At 39.0% G+C, this 19440-nt stretch overlaps 1 protein-coding gene across 2 annotated transcripts in view; it reads left to right on the top strand.

Moving 5' to 3' along the window:
• The window catches only part of pax7a (paired box 7a), a 70793-nt gene that overhangs the window by 26241 nt on the left and 25112 nt on the right, over nucleotides 1-19440 (top strand). For both annotated transcript variants that reach the window (XM_059537617.1, XM_059537616.1), the window contains exons 5-7: nucleotides 2526-2725; nucleotides 10695-10860; nucleotides 11980-12176. In XM_059537617.1, the coding sequence (XP_059393600.1) occupies nucleotides 2526-2725; nucleotides 10695-10860; nucleotides 11980-12176 (563 nt within the window). The remainder of the gene's footprint in view (nucleotides 1-2525; nucleotides 2726-10694; nucleotides 10861-11979; nucleotides 12177-19440) is intronic.

The following is a 19440-nucleotide window of genomic DNA, read 5'->3' on the forward strand; positions in this document are numbered from 1 at the left end:
ACAACAACTTGAGTTTTGTTTCTGAGTTTGCCCACTGATTACGTATGTTTTGTAAAATATTTCAGTACAAAAGACGTGTGGTGGGATTTGATATGGTTGCAGTACATTTGTAATTATAAGTGAAAAGGCTTTGATGCATCAAACGTGTGGACAGAAAAAAAACAAAGAGACATAAGGGCAGGATACGCTGACAGAATCTTGCCTCATAAATCATGTGGCGAAACTGTGCAATGAAACAAAAATCACAGCGGCACGTCTCTCCCTCCCCCTCAGGATGCCGAGGTGACTTTGGAAAGTGATCCGTAGACCACTGTGCGAGTCTCAAGTGTTGTCATGGTGTGTTAGCAACAAATCGCTCTGGCACATCCTCATGAAAACCAACAAAGGGAAATCCAGGATATGTACATATTCAACTTTATATATTCAAGATTTTGTTTGTGTGCTGGAGTGCCAGGCAATGTTGTAAAAAAAATAAATCTTTATTAAAAGGGGGAAGACGGAGGAATTGATTTAATGAATGCGGACTCATGTCCTGCAGTCGCATGTAATCCATTGAGAATCATTGAGCCAGAGCTTGGGGAGACAAAAAGACATTCTGTGAAGGCTGCTCGAGTGGTCTGTAATGATAGTCTCCATATAATCCGTTAATTCCATGTTTAATTAAACTCCAGAGCTGGTCTGGAGACTGTAGCAGTTCGGTGCGTCTTGAAGCAGTTGCATTGCGGAAGGGAGTTTTTCTTCTATTGTTGATGTAGTTGCACCAAATACTTGCACGTGCACCAAGAGGAATGAATGTGTGAATAAATAAGGCCCTAGTTTGTTTTGTAATTTCCATGTACTTCCACATGCAACAAGAAGAATGCATTTGCTGATATGCAAGTTTTTAATGACAACTGGCATTTTTTGACAAGCCACCATAATTGACACATACCTAGAAGAACGTATGTGTACTGTAAATACACAAGACCATAGCTTGCTATGCAGTTACCTGGTTTAAAAACAATATATAGGTGTTTTTCTTTGTCTTTTTCTACGAACTTCCACATGCACCAAGAAGAATGCATTTGTTGATACCCAACATAGTTACTTACCCAGAGTTGGGTTCTTTATATATATTTAAAGAAAAAGAATGCATGTATGGATATGCAAGCATGCACAAACACACTTGCACGCCTGCAGTTTGGTTCCTTTTCTTGTTGGTAGTTGCATTACGCTGGGGATTTGTTTTTCCCCTATTGTCAGTTTCAAGTGTACATGCATACTTGCACATGCACCAAGAAGAATACATTCGCTGATACGCACGGACATATTTGCACGCTCATGCACATACTAATATACACACACTAGCACACTCCCACAAGCCTTTTTGTAACCTCTTTTCCTGGCAGCCTATCAGCTGTAGAAGAGGACTGGCAGATGGGAGTTTGAGAGAGATGATCTGGCTCCAGTTTGGCTGAAGAAAATGGAGATGCAGGAAAACCTGTGTGAAGTGGTCCAAGGTGCAGGAACCTGCTGATCAGCAGTGGGCAGAGAGTGCGCACAATGGCTCAAAGGAGATTTGTCTCCATCGTGGCAGCTGTGGCGTTGCGGGGGAAGGAGCTCGGAGCCCCTCTTTCTGTCTTTCCCCCATGGATGATGCAAGACCAAAGGGCCTGGAGCAAGACTCAAGCTACCCTGCTTGTTAGCACTCATGTGTTTTAAGAAAGCAAATGTGAAAGTGTGATTTTTGTGACAGGACCTTTCATGAGCTTTCTGCTGCCATGAATAGATATACAGAGGTGGCTCACAAAAAAAGTATGATGCAATTTTAGAATCAATTATCATGGTAATGTATTTCAGTAATATATCTTAACACACTCCATATCTCTCCTTACAAACACTCCTCTTGGCTCGGTTGTAGTAGTGTTTGTCGTTGTGCCAGGGAAATACTCCTCTGGCTAAAATGCAAACTGCCAACTGCGATCTGCACTTGTCTTTGACTGTGTGCCTGAAAAAAAAGTAATGTAAAATATGTTGTAATATATTTTGAACACTAGCTTGAAACACAAAGAGAGGGATTCAATGGCCCAGAAGTCTCATACATTCTTATTTCAAACACTTGCTCTTAGGAGCTAGCCCCAGGCCGCTACAGAGAGAATAAGGCGGACGTGCTAGAGCAAGGTGTCTGGTGTAGATTAACCTAACCCTCACAGTTACGTCCCCCAGGCCTCTCCAGGGCTCAGTGGCAGGATTATGTATCTGAAGACTTCTCACATATGAATAAGACCCAATAAAATGGTATCTAGGGCTCTATTGACACGTTGAGATAACGGAAGCATTAATATTGCCGTGATAGCTGGTCTCGGCTTTCAGGAACATTTTCCATTGACAAATTTGCGGTGTGTCGCCGTATTGGTGACAGCTGAAATTTTCAATTGCTGTACATATTGAATTTTTAAGAATAACTTGCCATTTTGTAAAGCATCCGAGACTTGGTGCTGATGTTCAAAGCCTCTCAAAGACTTATTTCCAAACTGTGTACGCAGGTAACCGTACAGATGATGGCTCGGATGTGGAGTCGGAGCCAGACCTGCCCCTGAAAAGGAAACAGAGACGCAGCCGTACAACCTTCACAGCAGAGCAGCTGGAAGAGCTTGAGAAGGCCTTTGAGAGGACGCACTACCCTGACATCTACACTAGAGAGGAGCTTGCACAGAGGACTAAACTGACAGAGGCTCGTGTACAGGTGGGATACGCTCATTTGCACAGATACTGCTTCTCCTGCATGGTTTCGCAATTGCAATTGACCTTGAATTAGTATCTGATTGGCTTTTAGACCTCCTGTTGGAGTTATTTCTTCTCTTGTCATCTAGATGCCTCTGCTTATTGCTGGTGTTTGTTATATTTATTTACTCAGTGTAGACTAATTGTTTGACCTCCCCTCCCCTCCGGGAGTACATCACTCTTGGTCAGATGACAGTTGGAGCCCTGCCTTATTGCTTTCACCCCAAGTGTTCGGGACGCTTCCTGACAGTTTGTGAACCCTGTAGTTTTATGTAACATCGCAAAGCAAATACAGTAGAATTATAGCAGCAGCTGCACTCTGAGCTAGTGGGAGACAACAAGAAGGATGGGGGAAAAAGAGAAGGGAATAAAGAAGAACCGACAAAATGCATTCCTGATGGATTTCTCATCTCTTCCCTTGGCTGGCGATCGCTTCCCAGCACTTGAAAGCTGGCCGCTACTTGTAAATCCCTCTACATATCAGAAAGGATCCCTCTGGTTCTCTCTGGGGACTCTGTTCACTGACAACAACATTAATCAATCAAGCACTTTTAAAAGATTCTGCAAGGTGGGGGTATGGGGTTTAGGTCTCTCCAAACTCTCACCCTCACTTCGCCCTCTGTAGATCCCGCACTGTACCTATGCTTAGGCTCCATACCGGAACATACTCATCAGCAGGACAACTGATTTAACATATGTCTTTGTCTGTTTCTGAGCATTCAAGGAAGAAGATGTGTCTAAATGGTTGCTTCCTCACTCTTGGGAGAATTTTGAGAGAGATATGCTACGCTTGTTTTCTCGCAATATTTCACACATGATGTATTTAGGGAACCGCTTTGCATTGATTGTAGGTTTATGTCTGGTAAGCTCTGGTGTATGTAAAAACATTCATTATTGCTTAAACAGCATCACAAAAGATATAAGTGTCTTGTGGATTTAGAAAGGGAAAGCCCAGAGTTAAACAACTAGAACTCTACCATCCATATTAGCTGTGATAATAATGAACATAAGACCAAGGGTCTTATGAAAAAAACACCTCTAATTGGTCAGTGAAAAATAACTTGCTCTTCAAACACACATTTTTTCTGTTCCAGCATGTTTCGGCAACCAATGAGGCACATTTGTAGGTCAATTGTGCATTTCTTGGCCTGCAAGAATTCCCCGGGGGTGCTTGGTGTATTTTTGGTAACTGATGTAAATGACAAGAGATAGGACCCAAAGAAAACCTTGAACAAGGCAGAATAACCAAAAGGATACATCTCCCCCCTCTCACATAATAGGGCTAAAGAGATATCATGTGAAAAGCTGAGGTATTTGAGTAATGGATATAATTTGATAATGCAGTTTTTCTCATAATCTAATTCTGGAACACTTTGAAAGTCTCCAAAGGTCAACTCAAACTGAATCTTTCAAAAAGGTCACCCTTAAAAAAAAGTGAGTCTGGTTAAGCACAGTAAATACTGGCCATGGTTCTTCAATGTTATTCTCTGCTTGGTTTAGTGTTAAGGGGGGATTGTGGCATTTCTCTGTAAAGTCTATTGTGAAAGTTATTCTCCTCCCCAAAGCAGCACCCCACTACGCCAAAATGTGGATTTCATGTGTGGTTTTGCCATTGACTTTTTTTAACTGTTAAAGGAGTCAGCCTGGTATAGTACTTACATAGATTTACTCATAAAAGTGCAGTTCATCATAGCTCATACTTTGACCTCCTATTGGACTGACATAAAAGGGTATTTGATCATGTGTTTAACCCACCCAAAAACTCTAATTCAACGAGGTGTCAGAGTTTGGCACAAGAACCAACAAGACATTCTAGGGCTCATACATGCCAATTGATGGCAGCTGCTTTGGCAGAGACTTTTTCGAGTGTTCTAATAAAATATGACATGCTGTTTCATAGAAAGAATGCAGGTCTTCTTCATGCAGTTACCATTAAGGGTGTTTCACAGAAGTTCCCACTGGTTTGGCTTTGGGTATGTCGGCAGGTTTCTGTATAGAGATTCCTCCCAGGCCAGAACGAGACCAGACCTTTGGCCTGGTTGCTGACCTGCTCCACCACAGCTGTGCAGACTCATCCGGCAAATGTCACCTTAGTGCGGAGTGGAGAAGAGGGCACTGGGGTGAGACAGGGGCCAAAAGAGGGGCCTCTCCACCCTGGATCATCAACTCCAGAGCATGTTAGACATCCCTCCTTCTGCAGTCTTGGGGCAATGATATGCATGGCAAGTAGAAAAGAGAGCAGGGTTGTGCACCATTCAGAATTAAACTGAGAATGCTTTTTAAATTCCAGAATTTGAAATGAGGTAGCAAACAGGATGCAGAATGTCAAGTCAAATTTAACTGTAAGGAAGTAGAATTAACTAAAACTAGATGATATAGATGAACTAAGAAAGATAGATTTGTTTTTCAATTGTATTTAGTTTACGTAGTTCTTTATATTTGATTAATCATCTCATCTTCCTGTAATTCTAATTAGACTTGCTGCAGGATTAGGCCAATTCAATTCAAATACACACTCATGAATTTGAAAGGAAGCCAGATCCTCAATTCAGAATTATGCTTTTGAATCAAATTTTTTATTCTTGGTTGAGTTTTAGCTAACATTTGTGTTGATCTCCATCCTAATCATCTTCACCAAGACTTAAGCACATCCAGTTGCCTCAGCGTTCCTCCCACAAATCAGTTACCACAATCCATATTGCACACAGACCAGTTTCATGTTAGTTTGATGGTAGCCGGTATGTTAAAGGGTTGTGACAGGGTTATGTAGCCTAGCAGAGTCTTTCTCCCTGTGGCTTCAAAGTCCTGCTGCTTTACGTCCATGAGGTGAATGAGTTCCACATAAATGCCATGTGACATCTGAGAACGTCGAGCCACCACTCAGACTATTAGTGGAACGAGAGATGTTTGCAGACTGTTCTAAGTGTTAACAAGTGAAACAAGGGGAGAGATTTCAACCAGCGCTAAAAACAAAGTGGACAGTGGCAGAAAGGCTGGTGGTTGTTATAAATCATCCACGATGGGTAAATTGCATTCTGTTCTTATTCATTCTGAAGTTTTTAAGAGGTTACGACGGCTCCACTTCAGTTAGCAGTCATAAGAGAGCCGCGCCGTTGGCTCGTGTTCCTCCTTTCTGACATAGACTCTCTTGGGAGTGTGCATTTTTGCATGCAGCTATTATAGTTAGCAGAGTCTAATAAGGTGTAAATATTTCCGTTTTATGAAGAGTAGATATCAATTTGGCAGGAGGTTAGCCTTGCTGTACCTGTGAGTTGTGTGTTTTAATGTTAAACATTGTTGTGCTAGCTGACTAAAAAAGGGGAGGAAGTGTAGGTCATGATATGGCAGAAGATATTTCACATATAAAATGCACAAAATGGATTTATCAAACATAAACTGACAGGAAGACATGATGATTTGACTATTAATGCAGTTTGCAAAGATATTATATTTTGATGTTGTCCCTTTATGGTTTCTCTGAAGTTTTCATAATATATACCCCAGCAAAATAGTACTATATTTAAAATGTACTAAATATAGTTAATATATATATATATATATATATTTACTGAAATATTGCTGTAGACTCACTGATATAAAAATTTGAATTAAACTTTATTGTGAGTACACAATGTACTTTTATAAAAAAAAAATTATATTAAGCCTAAAATGTGTTTTAATGTCACTATTGTTGAGCACTGTATGAGCTTTGAATAAAATATTTAAATGCAAAGTACACTTGCATTAATTCCACTTAAGCAAAATCAAATATACTTCAGTGTATATTTAGTTGGACTTCAGTGCTACTTCCACACAATTAAAGTGCATTAAGTAGTGCAACCCAGATAATGGCTCTGATTTAGCTAAAAGTACAATTTATAGTATACTTAGCATGAAATAAATGTATTTTAGTATACTTATTTTTCTCTAGGGTACTTTATACGCCAGCTATTTCTGTGGCAATATTCCATATAATATTTCATCAATTCCTTGCACCCTGAGACCAGAAAAATGCTAGCAAAAAAACAAAAAAAAAACACATCCCATCCAGCCCAACAGGCAACTCTGTTTCTGAGAGTCTTAGCTTGTGCACCATAAAAGAATAAATAGGATTTATGAAGACTGTAGAGAGCAAAATTGTTGCAATGCATCAGTGAGAATGTTCTAACAGTTTCGCATTATTAGAATTTAAATGACTTTCTTTTAGCTGCTTTGTGTTTGTTGATTCTTATCTAAGTAATCCCAGTCTCCTTTTTGCAATTCACGTTAATGTTAATTAGCATAGCGCCAGACGTGGAGAAAGAGAGTGAGAGAATTCAAGCGGGCTACAGAAGAAAGAGAAAAAAACGATTGTTTGATGCAGTCAACGCATTGCTTGTTAGACTGAAGTTGGTTAAATCATATTTGTATGTATGAAAACAGATGTCGCCCTTGTTTAATGTTTATTCCTTTGAAACATGAGGTGAATGGCCTGAAACCTTTTAAAAGCATCCCTTAATAACATTTTCCTTAAGAAGAAACAGGTTTCAGTGGAGACTGTTGCTGTGTCCAACACTATCTTGGATTTACGGGCGCCTGTTTGCAATGACTTATTGACTGCACACAGCGCTCTCACAAACAAGGGACTTGCGGTCCAAGGAATCTCCTGTAAAAGACAGGAATAAGAAACATTGTGCATGTGCACACAGGTTTATTGCGTTTCTCCATGACAGGTGTGTGCTGTACACATAAATCTCCATAGATTGCTGCATTGGACACAGGGACAGCTCTGAGCCCAGGCGTTGCGCCAACTTTGGGTTTATAGTCCGTAATGATTGATACAAATGCACACATAATCAGACAAACACACACAGTCTCTCACACACTTCACAACTGAAGGTGTGCCAAAGCTAATTATTGAACTTTGATTGATTAAAATGAGGTAGTGCACTCAAAAATTATCATTCACTTGCCATTTCAACCTGACTTACATCTGCAGTATCAAAATAAGAAGCAATATTGCATCCTATTGACTTTAACTGACATTGGTGTTTAAAAGACAATCAGTGATATTATCGGATGAGAATAAACCAAATTGAACTGGTTAATGAGACTATTGTCTTCTGTAGAGCTGTTGTACAGCTGAATAAAATGTGTTTCATAATTGGTGAACTTTGCAGCGCTAACAGTGTTATTGAACTGAACTAAAACAATATGCAATATTATCGATTTAACACTTACACTATCAGATGAGAACAAAACTTGAACTAAACTGAGCTAAATAATGACACTTTTGTCTCCTTTACAGCTGAAATGTAATGTAAAAAAAAAAAGTGCTAATGTATTCAAATGCATGCTCCAACATTAACCAAGCTTCTTTATATTTTGAATGTATTTATCAAACAGTTTATCCTGTATCAGCTCTATTGTTCCAGCATTCTCCCTAAGAGCTGCTGTCAGTGGACAGTAAGTTCTTCCTCATGTGGTTTTGCTGTGGGCTGGATGAAAACCATCTCAGTGGAGGAATTAGGCTGGATAGCAGACAGCGAGAAAGGGAATCTGGGACTGTTCAAGGTGACTTTGTGATTGGGTTCCAAATCCAGCTCAGAGGGTACGACTGGAGCGACCCAGAAAACACACTCACACACACACACACACACATAATCTCAGCAAGGCACTATGATGACACATCCCTCTGTGCTATGAAACAGAACTGTATTTATTTAGGCATATTGTGCTGTTGTTTAACTTAATAGAGTTAACTCTTGCAACTCTGTGACGCCACGTTGCTTTCAAAAGCAGCAAATTCACTTAGACAGATATGCTTCACTGGCTGCTGGTGTGATTAAGGCAGACAGGAGTCTTCACCGAGCACATGGTAAAGCCACAAGATCTGCTGGCTGCGTGGTAACTGCTCAGACCACAGGGATGCAGGCAGCTCTCTGGGAATAATGTATCCCAAATCTCTGTATGAATTGTCATAGCATTATGCATCTTACAGATTGTGTGGTAATGCATGTGCAGAGATTAGTTCATGCGTTGAGGATGAGAGATTGAACAAAAAGCCAGAGAAGAAACAAGCCAGTATTTAAAGCGATAATAGTTTATTTTCCTTCAGTAAAAAACCTGAGAATATTGATAGGAATAAAACTGTAAAGTTTTGCCTGTAGTGTCTGCCAGCCAGTGCTATGAACTATTTAATGTTCCTCGCTGATGTCACAGAAGTACGTATCTGCACTTTGTGGCAGAAGAAAGAAGGTAGATGCCATCAGGATGAAAGGATGAAGGGGTGGAGAGCAGGGTTCAGAGGTCAAAGGTCAGGAGGCACAGTGGAGCGGGACACTTTTTGGTTTGTGGAGAAAGGACACAGTGTTCTTCTATTCTTTATAACCTGTTTGCATGATTCCTAGTAGAAGATCCGTTCGAATCCCAGCACATGCATTTCCTGAGCTCCTTCAGGATACCAGGCCATCCTTTTCACTGTCTACGACACCAGGTTTAGGCTCAGGATGGGCAGAGGGGGAAGAGCCCCTCCTCCTAAACCCTTTGAGAGGATGACAGTCAGGTGGGGGTTTCACTTTCCAAAAGCGCAAGAAAGAGCGATTGGAACCCGACGCATGACAGATGGGTAAGAGTCATCTTTAGTCGCATCAAACGCTGGCGAGCCATTGAAGTCATCTGAATGAGATGCTAGCTGTTAGTGGCCTGACAGTTTTGCACATGGACAATGTAAGCAATGCTTTGTAAGAAAGAGCCAGCGAGTGTGTGTATGTGTGTGTGTGTTTTGTAGATCGTGTCTACGGTATCGTTGCATCAGAATAGAGTGTGTCCTTGTGTGCGTACCATGAAAGTGGAGCTCTTAAAGGCACGTTTAAAAAGGGACGCCCACTCTTTGTGGACACTTTTCAGTCTGGTGTATTGAGAGGCCTTTGTCCCCACCTTTCATCTGGATGCACAATAGACCGGCCCGTTTTAAACACAACGCTAGATGAACTGCCCTGACAGTGTATTAAACGCGGATGAATTCCCAGTGCATGGCAGAGATCAATGTCCTCCAACCTTTCAAATACACAGGGCTCCGGTCTTGTTCCTGTGAAATAGAGCGGGCTGCTTTCAGAGACGCTAATTATATTCATGTTTTGATGGAAGAGAAGCCTCCATTTAAAATGTGCAAATTGTCCTATTTTTAAGACAACTGTCTGAAGTCAGTCGGGTTTGAATGGCCATTTATTTTGGTCTGACTAAAGCAAAAAAGTATTTTAACACTGAAAAAAAACAACAACAAACAAATGCATTTCGATAATGTAAACACTGAGCATATTTCTTTATTTTGTCATTTTAGTGCTTCTAATGGTGGAAAGCCTGCTGTTTTAATAAAACAGGTCCTTAGTTTGTTTAAAAATATATATTTCATATCTTAGTCTCTGACAAGCTACAAAAGCCAAACAGTTCATGCAAGTTTTGTAGCTTGATATGGAGTAGTATGTTAAAGATGTGACAGATGTCTTTGGGTGTACGTGTCCATGTGTATCAGACAACACCGCTCCAGTAAAAGTCCTCTAGACTCTCTTTAAAGTGTCCGACAGGTAGATAAACATACTCAAGATGTGCAGGAGATGTCTGTGGAGATGTGTGGGCTACCTCTGACCTGTTTACGACCTCTCGTCTCTGATGGCAGCCCAGAGCGGCCTATTTAAACAGATCACAGCTTTAGCCACTTAACTAGAACAACAGGGACCTCAACATGTGTTAAAAGGCAGTTTCCCGTGAGGACACACTCTCTGCCACACACATGCCCATGAACCTGTCTGGAAGACTGCTGATCGCTTTCAACTGCATGTTTATGTGAATGAAATCACGCTTAGAAAGGGATATTTGTCTCTGCTCAACTGTCAGTCTCCTTTTAAATAATAATAATAAAAAAAAAACATTTTATTTCCATCTTTTATTAGGTCTGGTTTAGCAACCGAAGAGCAAGGTGGCGCAAACAAGCAGGAGCAAATCAGCTGGCAGCATTCAACCACTTGTTGCCTGGAGGGTTTCCTCCAGCTGGCATGCCAACTTTATCTACCTATCAGTTTCCAGAGTCAACGTATCCCAGCACCACTCTCTCGCAAGGTACAGTAACCCATGAACATCTATAGATGAACACTACCATTCCAAAGGTTTTTCTTTTTTTTCTTTTCTTTTCAAGGATGCATTAAATTGATCAAAGTGACATTAAAGACATTTACAATGAATTTGGTTTCTCTGAACTTTCTATTCATCAAAGTATCCTGACAAAGTATCACAGTTTCCACAAAAAAATATTAAGCAGCACAACTGTTTTTAACATTTTTTATAATAAATGTTTCTTAAGCATCAAATCAGCATATTAAAATGATTTAAATTGTAATAATATTTCACAGTATAATTTTTTTACTGCACTTTTGATCAAATAAATGCAGCCTTAGTAAACATAATAGACTTCTTTCAAAAACATAAAATACAATCTGACCATCTTTAATGTCTTTAACGACAGTGTATAACCCTGCAATAAATAAATAAGATGAGTTATTATTATAAAAAATTAAAAGTGCTTTAAAAATGCAGTACTGCTGTAGTGGTACAATGGTGTTAGATGATCATAAACATTAACCACATTCTCTGCAACATCATGGTGCATATCCAAAACAATATGATGTTACCACAGTACCAGATCCAAAAATGTCCCAGTATCAGTAACACTTTAGATTAGGGAACACCATTCACTATTAATTAGTTGCTTATTAGCGTACATACTACGAGCATATTAACTGTTTAATAGTACTTATAAAGCAAATTTTAATGCATAGCCATATTCTACTACAACAACTATCAATACGCAGCAAATTCAGAGTTTGTTGAGGGAAAACTCTTAAAACTCTAAAGTTTTAAAAGAAAACTCAATGAAAACTCTAAAGTTTCATTAAAGGGTATAATGCATTGTAATTATCATAATGTGTGTTGTAATACACTAGATCTTGTAAGTGTTATAATGTATAACTGTGACTAGATTGTACAATTCATTATAAGGTGCATTGAAAGACATAATTAATGCATTAAAAATACTTTTATAATGCATTATGTATAAAGGCTTTACGTAAAGTGCTTCCAAAACTTATCTAATCTAAAGTTCATTACTCTATTACTAGCATATTGATACTTAGTGATAGACTGATGCAATTAGGTATCACCGTCTCTGTGTTTGTGTTTCAGATGGCAGCAGTACGTTGCACCGGCCACAGCCTCTGCCTCCTTCTTCCATGCACCAGGGTGGACTCTCGGCTGACAGTAGCTCTGCCTACTGCCTCTCATCCAACCGCCACTCCTTCTCCAGCTATTCAGAGACTTTTATGAGCCCGTCAGCTTCAAGCAACCACATGAATCCCGTGAGCAACGGCCTTTCGCCACAGGTTAGTGCAGAGGCCTCTTTCTAATGTGAGAACGATTGAATGGCACACTGAATGAATGGCAGCATGGTTCACAGATCAAGAGCCTTGTCGAGTTAAGCTAGCATCCGCTGCTTGTGTGGAAACAGAAATTATGGAAAAATTAAAGTGTTTTTTTTTCTTAGTTTGCTTATTTTTCATAGCTCAAAAACATTGTAGTCATTCCCAAACCTTTGCAGTTTTTATATCAGCAACCATAAAAATGAAATGGCTTTTACTTTACTTTCATAATGTGATGTATTTCAGAGTAAAAGCAGATAATAAGGAAGAAAAGGGCGGAACTTTGATTTTGTATTTTGGAATTTATGGATCGTCTGAGTATCTATATAGCTATTGGAGGGCATTTTTCTGAAAAATAGAGTAAATACTGTCATGTCCATGTTGATTTTAAGGTCGATTTAGACTGTGCATAAATTTTAAATCTATATATTTTTATGTTGGGGTGAAATTTATGTTGCTTTGGAAAATTTCGTCAGTGAATATTTATGTGTGTACATGAGAGTGAGTAGGATTATTAGGTTTCTGTGATTATTTCTTGTCTCTGTGTGCTGTTTGGATTTGTGTTGCTGTGTATGTGTTTTCCCAGTTATCCTCTTTGGTCCACATTAATGAGCATTTAGGTTGACTTTCTCCACAAATGGCTCCATCTTAAATACCCACCATTAAAAAATCATGCGTATTGATGATAATCGCATGTACGGAGTGAATTATACACAATTATCCATCAATACTGGGCAGTCTCGCCGACCCTCACCAACAAGATGTGGCTAACAAGCATAAAATAAGATTGAAATGGTGTGTAAAGAGTTGAAAATTAATTTCATTGCTGCATTTGTCCACAATTACCCTTTGGTTCACACACGTTTTATTGGGGGTTTCCTTTTCTCTCCCCTGCTCTCTCAAAGCAGATTGAGAAACACTCTCAGTATTACCATTCTTTTTTTCCAGAGAAGAAAGAATTAAGGATTTGGTGACAAAAAAGAGCTTTTCCCTTCGTAACTACAACGTCGGAAGGATAACATGGGCGTCTTACAGTGAGAGAGATTGTTAATCGTGGCACAGGGGCTTTGAGCACTAATGCCTTCGCTCCAAACCTCCGTAAATACCAGCAGACATGGAGGTCTTTTTCTGTTAATGGGAGCATTTAACACTGGAGAGACGCTGCCTTTTGCTTCCTTCTCAGCAGCGCTTAAACACTTTCTCCTTATAAATAATGAATGTTTTTTGTCTAATGCCATGTATCAGGTCTGCAGGCTTTAAATGGAGAGAAAAAAAAATGATTTCAATTTTCTATTGCTTTTCGATTGCTATGTTTAGAATGTTTTAGCATTATATTTCTGTATAATGCCACTTATAAGTTATATTGCTTGTTTTGATAGTTTGAGAATTATGATAGTTCAGTTGGGCATGCATATGAATTTCTTTCGAAAAAAGAAAGAATAATTTAATGATTTTTTTTTATTTTTTAACCTTACAGCCAACAAGTTTGCAAAAATACATTTCAGTAATGTTTAAAAAGCACATTAATACCATAATCATTTTTTTTAATTAATTTTAATATAACTTGTTAAAGGAAAATAGTAGTATAAATTATAATATTTTTCCACAGTCTTACATTTTTTTTTTTTATATTTTAATTTTCCTATTATTTTTTTTTTCTAATATGGGACCTCCCACTCTCTCTGTTTATAAATATAGATGTAACTTTTTGTGTCTTTTATAATTTTGCCAGTTTTGTCAGCAGTTGTTTGATAAAAGAAACCCATCTGGCCAGCAAGAAAAGAGTGGATCTGTTACAGCCAAACATCAGATGTCACCTTGCCTCCTGTGACATGGGCAAAAAATTTGTTTTTTATTTTTTAGATCAAAGATAACTCCTTTATATTGGAAGTTCACAGACAACACCTGTCTGGAGGAGATAGGTGCATGTGTTCGGACGAAAGACCTATTTCTCCTAACGTCTGCCGTTGATGGGCTACCGGTTGCTGGTAAAGATTGACCAAAATGTGGCGATAGGCTGTAAATGGGCTGTGGTGGCTGGTAATGGACTCCTGCTGATCTCAGCACAGGTGTTGGTGTAACCCATCCAGACAGAGCGCATTTTCCCATTACAGGCCAGTAGAAAAGCCATCCACCAGCAGTTGTTGTTGTAGTCCTTGATTATAAGTTTAGGCTGGTCTGGGAGTGATGTAGTGTCAGATGGGGTCTATTAGGCACTGCTTGTCTGGTCTGTAGGTATGTTTTTGAGTTGAGGTGAGTCGTATCGCCCCATTTCATTTTGTCGCACAGCAGGTGATGGATAAGGACACAACCTCTGGGAGATATCAGGGAAAACACTCTTTTTCCTTTCCTTCCTTTGGATAGAAGACATTTTTGTTGGGAAAAACTGCTGGAGAACAAGTTTCCAATAGACAAACATTCTCCAGCTCTGTTTATAAGTTACATAATTATATATTTTGTCACGATGACCCTTCAAATATCCATACTGATATAGCTAGTATCTCTCAATGTCCTTAACCAAGCAGAAAATCTCTAATTGATGTTATCTAGAGAATAGAAGGCAGAAGTTTCATGTTTGTCCGCAGATGGGCACAGATGGAGAACAGCAACGACAGAGACTGAACGTGATGTCAGGTGCTCACGCTGGCTATTATGCCTCTCTAAATGGGTTTTTAAGAGTGGTCCTGGGAAATGTGTTGCTTGGCAGAGAGCTCTTAGGTGGATTCCACTGCTCTGCCTGACAGGGACACCTGCTGGGAGAGAGAGGAAAACAACACGCCTCTGCAGAACCACAGACAGCTGTAATTATGAAAATTATAGAAAAAAAAAATAATTTAAATGTGTTTACATATATTACTACAATTTAATAAAAAAAGTGACGAATATGGACATTTTTTGTAAGGGTCCTATACAACAACAAACTAATATACATATATATATATATATATATATATATATATATATATATATATATATATATATATATATATATATATATATATATATATATATATATTGTTGTTGTTTAAATTATTAAAACGTAGTAAAATGTGTGTGAGTAAATGTGAGCCGTGAGAGTGTGTTTGTGCTTGGGAATGAGGCTCTGCTCACGGACGGACAAATGGATGAGTGCGCAAGGCAGCGCACGAGCGGGGTTGGGTCTCGCCACCGGAGGGATCAGAGAGAAAAACGGCGCTCACCCTCGCCTGCCTTTGATCCCTGTCCCCGGGCCTCCTGGCCTGCACCGTACCGCACAGCAGAGCGCGCGAACAGCAGCCCTCGCCAAGCGCGGCTCGCGACTGTCAGACAGAGATAAGCGCGGAGAAGCTTCAACCCTCTCCCTCTTCCATTAGTCCTCCTCTGAAAAAAGGGGATGAATTACGCTTAAGAACCCTGTGCTGGCGTCGACTAAAAAGGAAAGACACCTACCTCAGAAATTCCAAGTGCTTGCTTCTCTTGCCTTCTCTTGCCTCTCTCGCCTCGCTTCTCTTGCCTCCCTCGCCTCGCAGTTTTGACATGACATTAGGCACGTGAATATCAATGAGCCGCGGAGACTCGTGTAGTCCCACACATTATTAAAAACTTGTGCATTAAGCCGCAGACTGGGCACCGTGTCAGCTGGCAAGCTCTCCCGACGAACGAATCAAAGCGGATGAGCGCGCAGCATTTATCCGTACCCCGTGCGCTCGCGCCGCGAGAGGGGGAATTGACACTTAATAATTAGAAGCCATATTAAAACAGATACTGTTTATATTTGGCAGTAATGGAAAAGATCTATAAGAAGCTTTCCAAAAAAAAAACAAAAACAAGACCTGCTTGGCAGCTGCCAAGAACATCAGACAGCCAAAATCGTCGCCACGGGCAAAAAAATAAATAAATATAAAATAAACTGTAGTTTTGGTATAAGGTTTACGGTTCGAGTATGTATGTTTTGTCTTTGGCCTGATGACAATGGAAAGTGATTGTGACTGCCTGAAGGGCTAATATATTTTCTAAATCTTTTCTTGGACACTAGTTTTGGCTGTAATTCGTGTTGCTACAGTATACATTTTTTTGCACTGTAAAAAAAAAAACTGTTAAAAATGCTCTTCTTCTTTTTTCAAGAACATTTCCAAATTTTCAAACATGAATGCTGCTCAAAACACTGTCTTGTTGAGGAGAGGTGTGTCGCTACTTTCCTAATCATTCAGACAGACTTACAACTTTAGCTTGGTGGACAGTAAGAATCTATTAGATAACACTGAAGGTAGTATCTGAATATCATGGAGACTTCCAGAAACCACTCAGAGCATAAACAGCAGAGCAATGGAGTGAGTTTTGCAGTTTATTTTTTTCTTTGTAAGTATAAAGGTTCAGTATTGGGATCTAATTCAAAGATTGTAGTTCAGAAAGAAGGCTTTGTATGATGCAATACACACAAGCGACTGTTGGGTGTTTGCAGAGGTGGTCAGTCTCATGAGATCAGGTCATGAATGCTCCACGCCTGTCTGTCTTCTCTAAACTCCATCTTTGGGTGCCCAGCAGTCACCCGTTGAGTCCAATGCCGACATCCTCTCTCATCTCAAAGAAAAAGAGTTTTATTTATTTATTTCGCTGCACTTTTTCCTTTAAGGCTGCTCTCTCTTCTGCCCTCCCTCTCCTTCCCCTGGAGAGGAAGATGCTTTTCCCGCCATTCAGATGAAAGGCTACGGCGGACAATAAAAATGCTATTTAAATGCAAGGCTGTTTGTATGCGGGTGAGAGATATTTTCCCCTGCCGAAAGTGAGCTGCCGCATCCTGATAAATGGCAAATATAAGGGAATGCGATTTACATTTATCTTGCAGAGGCAGCCAATATAAATTTCAGCAAATCCTAGAAGATAGGGATTTAAAGGAGGGAAAGACTGAGACAAATTCATATGCCGTGTGTCCCACGCAACTGGAAATGCCTATAATATGGAGAATGGGGAGTGTATAGCCACGTATAAGTGCACCCTCACTGATCCTATCTTGTATGTCAATTACTTTTAGAGGCCACAGCATGCTGGACGACTTATTTATTGTTTTACCGGAGACCAAATCTGTTCAATTTTATGTAGTGTAATTGAATTTTTCTATTAAAACTTATTTATTAGTTCTATTTTTTTTTCTCATATAGTGAGAAAGTCACACTTGAATATATTAATGTAAATACATTAGATAAAATATCATCAAACCAAGTGTCTTTTATTTTAAAATTAGCTTGGTTTGAAATGCTAAAACAAAAGATGTAGAGTTGAAAATGACAATGTTTGTTTGATAGTTAATACACCTTACTTGATCCGCTAAAAATCACCAGACAATTCAAAGATGCGAAAATAAAGTGGCATTAATGAACATGAAAGATGCATGTTTTGATATTTAATGCAATGACATCCTGATGTGATTTGAGTGTCTTTGCATTATATATAAACTGCCTTTTATTTTAAAAAAATGTTTTGTTTGAAATGGTAAAACAACAGAGGTAGTCTTGAAAACTAAATAGGTAGACAAGATACACATCCAGTAAAATCACCAAAACACAGCTCACTCAAAGACACTGTGCTAAAATGATGAAGACAAGTGACAATAATGAAAACATCCTGCTGCGTATTTTGATATTTAATGCAATGACATATTTAGTGTGTCTGATTTGATGTGTCCAAATGTAGCTATACAATTAAAACATTATATATGAAAAATGCCATTGCATTAGAGCAAATATCACAAGACGTGTATTTTTGTTTAGTTTGCAATGCTAAAATGACAGATGTGTTTCTTAAATCATATTGTGATGAACTATGGAGGAAAACTGACTTCACGCATCCACTACAAATCACCAAAACACAGCTGATCTAAAGACACTGTGCAAAAAGGATGAAGAAAAGGGATGTTACAGTGAAGAGAAGACATCCTTCAGCATCTTTTCACATTTACTTCAATGACTTACAGACATGAAATCACACTTAGGCTTTTGAATATCATGCATTAATGTCTTTTATTGATGCAGTGATGTTGAATGTTAAGATCGTGTGAATGTGTGTTTGTTTGTGGTTATTGGATCATGTTTCAATACTTTTGTTGCTACAAGTCAAGTTTAGGACAAATGCTTAGGTGTATCAAGTTCAGAGGTATTTTCGGTTTCTTTTTGATTGCTGTCACTACAATTTATCGTCAGTGTCGTAAAAGTTGGTTTTTAACACCTATTAGCAGGTGAGGGGATTTTTTCCAGGTAACCTAGGCCCTCATAATCATGAGTTCACATGTTAAGGGTTTGCAGGGTCATGGTGGGGTCATCGATAAGCCTCTTTGGTAGCTGTTGGCTTTTTGGATGTCGTCTTTGTGAAATGTGTGTCCTGTTAGTTCCACATGCCACTCTGACAGGTGCACCGTCATGATTAATACTACAATGAGCAGCGCTGCTCTAACTTTACCAAACTCAAAGCCCCAACCACACACATATCCACAGCCAAACACCAGCAACCTGCTGTCGGCTGTCTGACCCACTCTGGCTGAGCCGCAGCATCATGGGACAGCTGTCTTCTTTGTCTCATATGCAGCATTCTTCTGGTCTCACCCACACAATGCAAGTTATTTTCACAAGTTTTATCATCCACCAGATAAAAGTTGTCGGTGTGGTTAAGTAAAGTGATTTGGGTAGTAGTATTATTCATGCATGAAGCACAAACAGCCTGACATATGAAATAATATTCAAGTGTTCAATTTTTTTTTAAACTTTTTTGAGAAAATATTTGTTTTGTTCAGTTTCACATTCAATACACCAGGCTTTTATGGTTCATATAGTATTATATAGTGAGAATATGGATCTCATACTATTCAGAGACCCATATTGTGCAAAATATGTTTTTGGTGCAAATGCTGATTTTTTATATGGTCAAAAAGTAAGATGAAATGTAAATCAATAAGATTAATTACATAAAAAATGTAATATTAGCTATGACTCTAAATCTATCATCAATATGTCAAAATAATATTTGAATGCTTAGTTTTATGACCAAAGATAGTTTAAGAACTTATAAATGATAACTGAGAGATGAACAATTAATTCCCTCAAAACCCGATGATCACCTGACTGATGCTCACATTGATGTGATGAAAAAAAAAGGAATCAAGTGTACCTGCTTTAGTGCAATGCAACATAAAAGTTATGTTTATTTTATAAAAATCAGTTAAGATATCACAATAAAGCACAAGTGAACCACATACTGA

The sequence above is a fragment of the Carassius carassius genome, chromosome 44 (assembly GCF_963082965.1).
Source record: "Carassius carassius chromosome 44, fCarCar2.1, whole genome shotgun sequence".
Taxonomy (NCBI): domain Eukaryota; kingdom Metazoa; phylum Chordata; class Actinopteri; order Cypriniformes; family Cyprinidae; genus Carassius; species Carassius carassius.